This window comes from Ursus americanus, chromosome 3 (genome assembly GCF_024610735.1).
Source record: "Ursus americanus isolate L20-20 chromosome 3, mUrsAme1.1.p, whole genome shotgun sequence".
Lineage (NCBI taxonomy): Eukaryota > Metazoa > Chordata > Mammalia > Carnivora > Ursidae > Ursus > Ursus americanus.
This window is the reverse complement of record NC_142129.1, coordinates 66040038-66052440: the sequence shown is the minus strand read 5'-3', so window position 1 is coordinate 66052440 and position 12403 is coordinate 66040038. Positions and strand designations below refer to the sequence as shown.

Below are 12403 nucleotides of genomic sequence, written 5' to 3'. Positions count from 1 at the left end.
GGCATGTACCGCCTCAAGGACCGAAGTTCTTCTGGTGCTGCCCTCAACTCCTAGCTTGTGGGGAGGCTTTGCACGCAAGCTACCTCACGAGGACCAGGTAAGGACTCAAAGTGCCGGGGGCACAGGTACCTTCTGTTCTCAGGCAGTTTATGAACATTTCCCTCCTATCCGTGGAAACACCACTGATCGTGAAGGGAATGAACAGAAGGCCTGCCTAGCTCTCGTGGTCTACGAATGAAAAAGTCATGCACAATCTCCCTCACCTTAAACCTAAACGAGAGTATCAAAACTAAGCCAGAAATTTATTTTTTCAAATAGAAAGATATTTGAACTGGAGCCCCAAGATACAGAACTATCTTCATTAAAAGGGATATGCTTAACTTCTAAAAGTTTCTCCATACACTTCATTCCTGGGGGCCAAAAAAACCCCCAAAAACCATGCTCACACAGTCTGCACTTACTTAGGGGCACACATACTCACAGCCCTTACCAAAAGTAACTTCTCCTTTGCCAGCTTTGTCAAACAGTTGAAAGGCCACCATGAACAAAGCATCCGGGGCACACAGGACAGATTCAAATGCTACGAACTCTTGAAAGGATATTAATCTGCAACATAAAACAAGCACAAAGCATAAAGTCAGTAGCTTGTGGAAAATAAAAGCATACACAAATAGACACTAAGGGAAAAAATTAAACGTCGCTGTCAAAAAATTACGTTCAAACCTAAAAACATTTATAAACACTCGGCATTTCCTTTCACGTATAGTGGACTGAAATAGCAATGTACAGAATCCAAAGAATACAACAGGTCTGAATTGTAACTTCAAATGTAACTTTTAGCCAACATGGCATTTTTGTTTCAGGCATATTGTTGGATTCTAGAATTAAAGCTTAGATATTTTAGATTAAGATATGATTGTGTAGCAGCAAAATAGAGCAGCTCTGTCATTCATTAATACCTTTATACACCATGTAAAAATGGCCCACAGAGACTCATTCATTGCTGAATCTACCAACCACATGTGGATTCAACTAGGGGTAGTATTGGTAGGGGTGGTAGAATACAGACATGAAATGTGACGCCAAGGAACGTCTAGTCTGATGGGGCAGAGAACACTAGTCTAGAACTAGAAACAGTATACAATCTTAAGACAGGGACTGATCTTAAGACAGGGACCAAGATGACGAGAATAGAATTCTAGCAGGGAATCAAAGAAGGCTTTCTAGCAGAAATGGAACGCGAGCTGGGTCTTGAAAAATGAGTGAAATTCCGGTACAGAGTAATGGGCATAGAAGGGTGGGCACTCTAGTCAGGGGGAGTCATTGCAGAAAGGCAGGTGCAAGAAAGCTAGGGTGTGTACAAGGGAAATGGTAAGCAACCAATTTTGTCCGGGCAGCAGAGCGCATAAAAGAAAACACTGTGAAATGAGATTAGAAGTGTAAGACTAGAGATAGGCATGAAAACAAAACAAAACAAAAAGGCCTGCATTTTCTTCTCTAGGAAGCAAGGAGAAATTGAAAGTTTCTGAGCAAGGTCATGACATGATCAAATCTGGTTCTTCGGAACAATATGACAGGCAAGAGATGCTTTGACTTCCAAGGAGGAAACACTCCACAAAAACTTTCCCAGAAATATTCTGTGCCACTATTCTGTATTTTACATGTCCAAATATTTCAATGATACACTGAAATAGTCCAAGTCTCTGGAGGATACAGAGGGAGGAAGAAAACAGGAGTGTTTTCCGTGTTTCTCAAAACACTTAATTACTTCTAAGCATCTCATAGAGAGAACACATTTTTATACAAAGTGTTACGAAGTTAAGTGTTTCCCAGAATGTCACCTGATCATAATAATGTCACAAAGAAAGGAAAATCCCATGGTGTGTTCAATATACTATCTCTGTCATTCACCATCCAAAACGCATCCTTCCAAATGCATGGGAACATTCGGGAGCAGGAACAGCCCGTGTCACAGAAATATGCTTGCCCAGAACATCTTCTCTACCACTCAGCATGTCTCACCGAGAGTCTCTGTGCAAGCAACAGCAGGGGCAGATGGGGATGGGAAAAGAAAGAAAGCTGAGTCAAACGTTCTTAAGGGGCCCTGAGGAGCTCACAGCCTGCTGGGGGAGCTCAAGGTAGTCACGTGCATATATGCCCACCAGAACGGACGAGTTGAGGGTCAAAAGTAAAAGAAGACACAAAGTGTTAAGGGGGCACAAGAGGAGTGATTCACTCTGCCTACAAACCTGGGAATGCTTCATGGAGGTGTGGTACTTAAAGAAGAAATTTTAAAGTTGAGAAAATCTCAGAGATCATCTACTTCAGCCTCCTCGTTTTACTTTTGAGAAAACTAGAAGTCAATGACTTATGTGAAGGGGAAGCAACCGGCTCCTGGCATTCTGGCCTAAAACCCAGGTGTCCTGGTTTCCATTTGACTGCGACAGAATTACAGCTTGGATGGAAAGATGGCAAGAAGAGCAAAGGGCAGAGAGAGGATGTTCCACACTGAGGAAAGAGCAGAGTGCAACACAGAGGTAACGACCTATAGGGTGTACTGCGTTAGGGAAGGCCGCAGGTGGTGCCAACCCCGTATCTAGTGGCTTGCGCTGTAATACCAGCCACTGGGGAAGACCTTAAAGGCCAAGTTACAATATCTTGACTTCTTTGCAAGCAGTGAGAAGTCACTGAAGGTTTGTGGGGGGAGAAGGGGGCAGCTAATAAATACCAGGTTCTGATCTTTGTCTTAGAAAAGGAATTGTTGTGGAAGATGAATTCAACAGAGAAAAGATGAGATGGGGAGACAGACTGTGTGAGAGCAAGGGACAGCAGGGGTCTAAGCCACAGCTACCACACCAGGACTGAAAAGAGAGGAAAGGCTAGAGAAATACAGTCGAGGCAGGAATGACAGAACTTGGTAGAAATGGATGTCAGAGACTGAGGGCCTGGGAAAAGGCCTCGCTACGCCCAAAACATCCAACCTGGCTAACTGAGTGAGATGATGATATGACCACCAAAGACAGAGTGAGAGAAAAAAAAGAAAAAGAGAGAAGGGCTTTGTGAGACAGACCAATTCTGACTGTGTTACATCTGAGGTACTGGTGGGACACTGAGTATGGGGTCCAGCAGGAAACCAAAAGCACCAGTGTGGAACTCAGGAGAGGGGCCGACAGGAGTCCAACTGCATCCTCCCCAAAAAGTTCACGATGAAGTCAACCCCCAGTACTTCAGAATATGACCTCTGCTGGGAAACAGGGTCGTTGCAAATGTAACTAGTGAGGATGAGCTCAGACTGGAATAGGGTGGGGCACCTAAGCCAACAGGACTAGAGTCCTCATAAAAAGGGGAAGTTTGGACACAGACATGCACACAGGAAGAACACCACGTGAAGATAAAGGCAGAGATCTGATGCTTCTATAAACCGAGGAACGCCAGAGATTTCCAGCAACCAGCAGAAGCTGGGGGACAGGCCTGGAACAGATTCTCCCTCACAGCCCTCAGAGGAAACCAACCCTGCTGACACCCTGGATCCTACCCTCCAGAACTGTGAGACAATAAATTTATTTATTTTTTTAAGCCATCTAGGTTTGGGATACTTTGTTACAGCAGCAAACTAATATAAAGGCTGAGACAGGAAACACAGACCTGGGAGTTTTTCAACAAAGGCTACTTAAAGCTGCGAATGCAACTGCCCAGAGGCTGATCAGTCAGGACTCCTCCTCACCATTCTCCACACCACCGAAGCAGTAGAGAGGGAGAGGTGTCTCTGATAGTCTGCTTTCTTCTCGCCATGGCTCCTACTCCCAGGACTCCCCTGAGCAGGTACCAACAACCATACAGCCGCACTGCTCACCAGTTCAGCTTGCCGGCAATTTGCCCAGCACACAATAATCCTAGTTGCTCAATTACCCCTGCACAGACGTTTGGTTAATTTAAAGTGAATTGAACTGTATATTATCCAGAAAAGAGGCATTTTTAAATTTATTTAATGATTGAAATGAAGACTTAAATACAATAAAAAGAGTACCTTACATCTCTCAAAATGGTATGAGAAACCCGAACACTATCTATATGCATGAACAAATCCCCATCTGGCAATGTCAATGTGGCTGCATAACCATAACTGGCCAATGAATACTCTGGTATTTTAGGCATGTTACAGATACCAAAAAGGTATGTAATTTGGTAATCCTGTTAGATACAAGTATTATACATCTATGTAGGAGGTATATAGATGAACCATGAAATCATAATGTCTCACTGTTCAGCAAGATCATTTTGGATTTTCAAGGTAATCTGACTAGAGGGCTATCAGAATAATTACATAGTACTATATTCATTTACAGCATGCTATCTAAACACACACACACATATATTTTCACATAAATAGTACTTCAGTCTTGCTTTACAGATTTAATGGGTATTAGAGTAAATTACAACAAAGAATACAAGCTTAATCAAGTTCAGACCTGGCTGGTGAGCTCACTTGGTTCCATTTCCACCCAAAACTCCTCTGTCAACGTTAGATGCCCTCTGAAACAAATCACACAACTCTGTGGACTCGACGACCACTATCTGCAGAACACTGTTTGACTATGCCCACCTGCAGCAACTAAGAGAGGGACACAGGTCAGTGAAGAGAAGCAAACCCAAGAGTCCCATTTTCAAAGGCCTACAACCACTCTGACGAGGGAAGAGGTTTCCAACTACTCTGTTTCATGGTTCTGATGCTACCAGAGACTTTTTTTAAGCAAGTCGTTTTTGTGTTTCAAGCCACTAGAGCCACTATTCTCTTTATTCTAAAGCCATTTGGAAATCAGCAACTTTACAACCCCATGAGAGTCCACATAAAGCAGCCCAAACACCACATTCTACAATCGAATACTGAGCCAAGGAGAGAGGGGATTCAAAGTGGCCTGCATCTGTACACGGGGCTCAGGACAGTGTAAGACTCATAACTAGTACATACACAGAAGGATCCAAGAAGGACACACAGAAAAACGATGCCAGAGTTTCCTTACAGTGGCACCCCTTTACGTCTCCTCCTCGCAGGTTTGCAAGGGATAGCACTTAGCCTGGCAATGCTTAAAACAGAGAATACAGACTGAAAACCAGAGTATTATGGGAAAAAGTGGCAAGTAATAGAAGTGGAGATAAATTACCCAGTGATGTAGAGGAAGGAAAGATTATCAGTATACTGAGAGAAAAGAGATGGAGAATGTCAGTATAATCACGTGACGTTAGAAGCAAGATGCGACCAAGGGGACATGTACCATCAGTCTTGCAGACGTAAGACGTGATCAAGCAGGGATGGGAGGCGGGGGAAGGAGAGGCCGCCAACGGCAGTGAGGCTTCCCTGCCTACTCTGTGTGCTGGGCATGGGCTGGTGCTGGGAAGACACAGGTGAAAAGTGCAACCTCTGCCCCCCAGGAACTGATGGCCCGGGGGGCAGATGGTGAGCCAGGAACCAAGGCAGGAGGGCTGCAGACGAAGAGCTGCATGCAGGGCCAGTATACCGGAGTAAGGGCAGTGAAGTGGTGCTCACAGCCTGACAGTACACAAGGTCTGAAATTCTTTCTGACACAACGAATTGTGCTTTAAACCATTTAATCTGGAAGAGGAGTGTGAACTGAGCTGGAAGGAGAAGAGCCTGGAGTTGGGGAGGCATGTTGGTTGAATCCAGAGAAGAGCCATGAAGGCCTGAAGGAAAGAAGAGTGCCTTATGACAAGGGGAAGGACTACAGGGCGATACGTCCCCAAAGAGGGCAATCTGAGAACACAGCGAGAGTCTTAAAAGTGCCCACACTCTTTGATACCACAATCCCACTTCTAGGAATGTATCCTAGAAAACAAGGAATGAATGTGTACAAACTGTTATCTGTAAGGATGTTCAAGCGGCCCTGTTGATGGCAGTGCGCAAAGTGAAAACCACCTTACTACGCAAAAATATGTGACTGATTAAATAAAGGAATGTCCGTATACAGAATACTCTCTGACCACTACCATTGTTATAAACAGATTCATGTTATTAAGTTAAAAAAAACAGTTATACAAATGCATGCAAAAAAAGATCCCATTTTGTTAAAAATGGACAAAAATAATACTTTAAACACATACAGAAAAGTGTAAAGGATGTACGCCCAAGTGTTAACAATGGTTCTCTCTAGGTAGTTAAAATATTAGAAACTTAAGGTTTTTCTCCTTTTGTTTGCCCATATTGTCTACTCTTTTCAATAATACGCATACTGAATTACTTTTGTAGTAAGAAAAAAAAATTAAAATTGACAAAACATCAAGGATCTAAACTTAGGTAGTGGCAGGAGGACTAAATAAGGGGTGGGGATGGTTGGGGGGCAGAGACCGAAGAAAGAATGAAATGACAGAAAGTCACACTAACTGGCTCTCCAAGGTGGATACCCCCCAGCTTCTCTCCGCCTCCCGGCTATTGCTTATTCTCGCTCAGCAGGGGCTTATACCCCATGTGGTCCCTTTCATCTCCAGCCTGGCTCCCACCTCCAGGCCAACTGTGTGGCGAGCGAAGTTTAAGCAACTGCACATAAGGATCTGATCTGTGCAGCCTTCAGGAAGTTTGGTCGTAGACAATGCACCATATCAAAATCCAATCACCACTTTTACTTCGGGCTCCTAACCGCAAGAGTGCTTCGCAAAAATAACTTCTTCTTATAACCCTCTTCCATGTGTTACAAACAGCAGCCAAACAATTGTCCAGGATTAATGGCAGAGAGAAAAGTAAAATCGAACTCCAAAAACTCAGTTCCAACCACCAGACCACCCAGGTTCAAGTAACTGTGAATGTCGAGGGGAAAAAAAAAAAAAACCCCACAGAACTGGGCTTTCCTGAGATCACCAGTTTATCAAAAGAGCTTTGGCCTCCATGATTTTAACATCTTTAATAGCTTTTGGGGTTTCCCAGCTCTTTCATCTCCCTCCCAAATGCCTTGCAAATATGTATGGTTCAGGCCAGCAAGCAAGTATGTTCCCTGCGTCTCTGATAAAGCAGGCAATGCCCTAGGCTCTAAGGATACTATGAACATGAATAAGATGGACAGAGTCGTGTCTTCAAGGAATTCCAGTCTAGTGGAGAAAGCAGGCAATGAGCACAAGCATACCTATGTAAAAATTAAATGAGTCATAATCAGGTAACTTCTGTGTGGAGGATAAAAGAGAGGAATGCATTAAAGCAGTTGCTTCTCAGCCCCAGAGGACCTATGTCATTGGTCTTTAGAGGGACCTGGGCAGCCTTTTGTTTCTTTTCACTTTCCAAGTGATTCTACCGTGCAGCCAAGCTTGAGAATGATGGGGATGGGAGATGGGCTGCTCTGCCTACGTGACCAGGAAACGCCTCTTGGGAGGTGGCATTAAGATGTGAATGATGAGAAAGAGGAAGCACTGCAAAGATGTGGAGCAGGAGTTTTTGGGGGCAGAAACCTCAGTGCGGGCGCCGGCCCCAAGCCAGCCCAACCCTGGTGAGCCCCGTGGGGCAGGGAGCCACCAGAGGGCTGGAGACTAGGGGAGGAGGGAAGCAGAAGGGAGACGGGGATGAAGGAGCGTGCAGGGCCATACAAGGCGATGTGGACTGGACTGAAAGGATGCATGGGGGACAGCCACTACTGGAGGGTTTTGTGCCCAGGAATGCTGGGGTCGCATGGGAAGAAAACTCAGGATGCTGCGGAGCACAGACTGCAGAGGGAAGCAGTGAGCCCAGTCTGAAGAGGATGCAGCAGCTGAGCCAAGGGCTTACTTAGCAGGAGAGAACACTGGGAAGTGTTCAAATCCAGGCCTTGTCTGAGAAGTCACAGCACACCGCTTTTCTTTTCTTTCTTTTTTTTTTTTTTAATAATTTTTTGTTATGTTACGTTAGTCACCATACAGTCCATCCTTAGTTTTTGATGTAGTGTTCCATGATTCATTATCTGCATACAACACCCAGTGCTCCATGCAATATGTACCCTCCTTAATACCCATCACCGCTTTTCAAGCTCGGAAGTCAGGCGCCCGTCGGGGATGCCCAGTGGCCTGTGGCCACAGGGGCTGCGACAGCCAGAGGCAGACTCTGAGGCCCTGCAGTCACAGAGGACATGGAAACTCCTAGTCAGGCACATGGTGGAGGAGCTCACAATGATGCCAGTTGATGGTCAGTGAGGAAACAAACTAAGCCTCATGACCCCAATTAGGCAAATTCATCACAATTGTTCTTAACATGCTTTAAAGAAACAATGAATTATTGTTACCTAATTTCATATGCTAAAATCATCAGAAGGAAGATAGAAAGGGGCCCAAGTTCCAGTTCTTCCTTTGCCTGAGTGGCTGAATGATTTTGCTGGGCAAGCTGAAGCAGATCTCCTCTCCTTATCTATGAAGAAGGCTCTCTGCAGTGCCTTTCAGAGTCCAGAATCCGGTTTTCTTCCACGTTCAGTCACAGGGAGCCCTCCCTGCCACCCCGGTTCCAGCCTTGGCATTCCTGGGAGTACATCTGTTCCGAGGCCAGCTGGGCTCTTCAGTTCTACACGCACTTGGGTTCAAATCTCACTGCAGCATTTGCCAAGGGGCTATTTAAATTCATTGGCTCCAATGAAATCTGGCAGATTGAATAGTGTTCAAACAAGCAGGCTACTGCCTGACTTTAAAAACCTATTAAAGATTTTATTAGCAATTTTACTGTATTGTTATCATGAATTTTGCCTATAAATACCACCTCTGCATATATCACTGCCTCCATATTGCCAACAGTAGATAAATATACAGGATCTCATAATTGTGAACTTGACTCAGTAAGTGATAAAGCCCATACTTCCAGGTCTACCTGTCTGTCCACCCCTTGCAGTTCACTCCAAACGGCACTGGAGCTGCCCAAGGCTGACTGTGCCAACTACTGGGATTTATAGAGGGCATTCTTACATCTCCAACAACTCCTTCCTTATCAGGGGATCTACACATTTAACAGGTATGACTCACCCCCATTCCACTTCTCTTTTGCTAATAGTTCGCTGAACTACACACTCAAAAAGGTCTTTCACCTACACTCATTCTATACCCCATTCCTTCTTCTCCCTGTTAAATAGTACTGCTCACAGCCCAATGACCTCAGAAGACTCTGTCTTCATGTTGTCACCTCCCCAACCTTTTAAACTTTGAATTGTAAAGAAGTCCTAATCATGCCCAATCCCCACAAGAGTAATACTGTATCAAGGAAAAGAATTCCCATGGGGTTTTTAAAGATAGAGACAAATCATATTCTCTATCTCCATTAGACTCTAGATAAATATCCTCTTTGTTCTTAAACACTAATAGGGATTGTAAAAAGAAAAAAAAAAAAAAAACCCAGAAAGTTTAAAGGGGGCTTTTAAAGGAAGGGAAAGGAAGAGAAAAATTCAATGGGAGAAAGACCACTGGTATAAAAAAAAAAAAAAACAAAAAAAAAAACAAGGGCAGGGGGGAGGGAGAGAGTCGTCCTAAGCCATAATGGAAAATTCACTCAGGTAAGCAAAGTAGACTGAAAAAATCTATTTCCTACATCTTCCTTTGTTCTTTTAAGGCTCAATGAGAAGGCTTCAATTCTATTAAAATGGTAAAAAAAGAAGGATAATGGAGATATATAAACTTCAGATAAGAAATCAGGACCTAAAATGCCACCAAGCACACAAATTTGTTAACTACCATTTTTCAAGTGACTGCTGTACACTGGCTATCACCCTGCATAAAGTAGCAGGTTAGCTGTTAGCTTACCACTGGTTAACAGTTACTTTAAATGCTTCCAGTAGAGCACATGCTGCCAAACCCTTTACTTCCTGACTCCAGTCTTCAGTTTAATTTTCCCTTGGTTCAGAGCTGAAGGGCACAAAAAGTACCTTCCACTCAAGAGATTTTGAGCACTTAAAGCCCAGGAGACAAGGTGAAGAACAGAATTTTCTCATGCATACTTTTAGCACAGACCCATGTAACCATGGGTGTTCTTTGCTCAAACAGCATTTTAAAATACCAAAAATCGATTGAGTTAAATGATTTTTTAATTAGGACACAATGCCTCTCTCAATGTGTTTTTCTGAATCTTTGAAGCAAGGTAATGATGATTACAGTGATATTCGAAAACAGATAAGCACCTAAGCACAGACACACAGAAAGTGATGAGCAAATGTACTACTTTCTGGCATCTGTCAACAACAATTGCCAGTTAGTCACTTTATTAAAAGCAAAATTAAAAATAAGCAGTAAACTAAATTTTTAAAAAATCCATGAAATTAAATTTTACTGATTCCTTTTCAGGGAACGTTATCAATTACTCAGAAGTATTTCAACTTTTTCTTTTATTCAGTTGTAAGTCTTCCACTATGGATACACACAAAAACCTTTATCGACGTGATCATAACACGAGCACTTGGCAAAGCAAAAATTAAGTGACTGAAATAGGCTTTATCATATTTTTAAAAATAAAACTATTCATGCTGTGGGCAAGAAGAAATAAAAGCACACAGGCTTAAGCCAGAATATCATACACACAAAAAAGCCAACATTAATATCTGCTGTGCCAGCTGAATTCAAATTAACCCAATTTTACATGTTAATTAAACCAGCTATTTTCTTCTTATTGTATTTTTGCTTCTTAAATAGTAGAGTCTACAAGTGATTCCCAACAGACTTGTTCCAACAACAATGACGTATTCATTTACTTCTATTATGACCATACAATACAGTAACTGAGCAGTAATTTTTCACAGTCAATTACATGTGTGGTTCTTTATGCTTAAAGATGCTGAAATAATGTGTACTATAGAGCCATATGCCTGCATCTCTAGTCTGCCTGAGGCAGTTGCCTGGGTAACACATTTTCTCTTCGGTTTAGCATAACCCTTCATTGAATATCATTAGGTGTCATTAAATAGCAAACATTAACATGAACTTCAATACACTACTTAGATAGAGTCATTTTACCCATGTAAACAAGTGCTCCATCATTTATAAGAAGCTTAAAATAGATTATGATTTTCTGTATTTAAGACCATGAAAAAAGAAAAAAGTACCCACGTGTTGATTCCAAATTGAATTTGCTGAAATTTCTGATAACATAAGAGAATTCAGACCAAGTTTCAGGGGTAACACTTCTTATAATATTCAATGTAAGCAAAGAAGGACTGGGCTTTTTACTCAAAGCTTACTTTAGAATTACTCACAGTTGTAAAACAATTCCATCAATTGCATCTCAGACCATCGGACTTTTACTCTTTTGTAACAAGGTGTGGAGAAGGCACTTGAGTTCAGTAACAAAATTAACTTAGAGGATAAGGTGCTTAAAAATCAAGGCACACAGTAATAAACAGAAAGCACAGGAGACATCACGCATTATCTAAAATATTTTAAATATTAAAAATTTAATAATGTGTTTTATAGTTTAGATATGGCAATATATGGTTTATACAGAGTTTTCTAGAGCCAATGCCTGCATTAAGAGCAGCCACCGTCCCCAGTAAGCCCCATTAGCCCTCCCTCCCAGGCCACCGCAAACCAGCATCCAGTCTAAGAAAAACAACAAGCTTGCTCCACAAACACCGTCTCAATCAACACTTAGGGCCTCCCCACCTTCCCAGACTAGCATTTCAAACAGTGGACTTCTTCTTTTTTTTTTGAGGGGGGGGAGGTCTTTCCTACACCAACATGAGCTGCACCCTCTTTTTTTTTTTATGTTTTTTTATTATATTATGTTAGTCACCATACAGTACATCCCCAGTTTCCAATGTAAAGTTCAATGATTCATTAGTTGCGTATAACACCCAGTGCACCATGCAAACAGTGGACTTCTGATGTTTCTGAGACACAATCCTAATTCCAAGTAAGTCTAAACTCTCGGCCTAGAAGCAATTACCACTCGCCTTCTACTATCTGCATTACAAAGGGCCTCCAAATTTTCAATGTTCACTTTAAAGGACACGTACGAAATCAGATGGCAGTGCCATCTCCAATATACTTTCTCACCTTTCCCCGTACAGGAGGAAGGCAGCCTCCCAAATCCTGGAAAGGGGAGGTGGCAGATGGGGTTCAAGAGTGAGCAAGGTGGCAAGGTTGAGGAGTCAGCTGCAAAGCTGTCCAGTCACCATAAGAGTAACTAAGAAGAAAGCTCTGCCAAGAACAAATGAGTTCTTGGTTATAGGGACTGAGATCCCAGATACAACTACAATGATAAACTGCAGTCCTTTTTCTCCTTCCCACATCTGTTTCCTAATCCACGACAAGGAAGAAATGGCCACACAAAATACAATGACAGCCTTAGGTCCCACGCTTCCAGCGCCTACTGTTTCACGAATATTCGTGTAACTGCTGGAATAAAACCTCAATCATCCAGGGGCTGAGATGGGGTTGGCAAAAAAACAAACAAGCAAAAATTATATTT

General features: G+C 42.7%; 1 protein-coding gene across 3 annotated transcripts in view; it reads right to left on the bottom strand.

Moving 5' to 3' along the window:
* The window catches only part of SLC25A13 (solute carrier family 25 member 13), a 173149-nt gene that overhangs the window by 108398 nt on the left and 52348 nt on the right, over positions 1-12403 (bottom strand). For 2 of the 3 annotated variants that reach the window (XM_045793200.2, XM_045793201.2), the window contains exon 4: positions 491-606. The exons of the other annotated variant lie outside the window; for it this stretch is intronic. In XM_045793200.2, coding sequence (XP_045649156.1) covers positions 491-606 — 116 coding nt within the window. The remainder of the gene's footprint in view (positions 1-490; positions 607-12403) is intronic. 3 annotated transcript variants of the gene reach the window in all.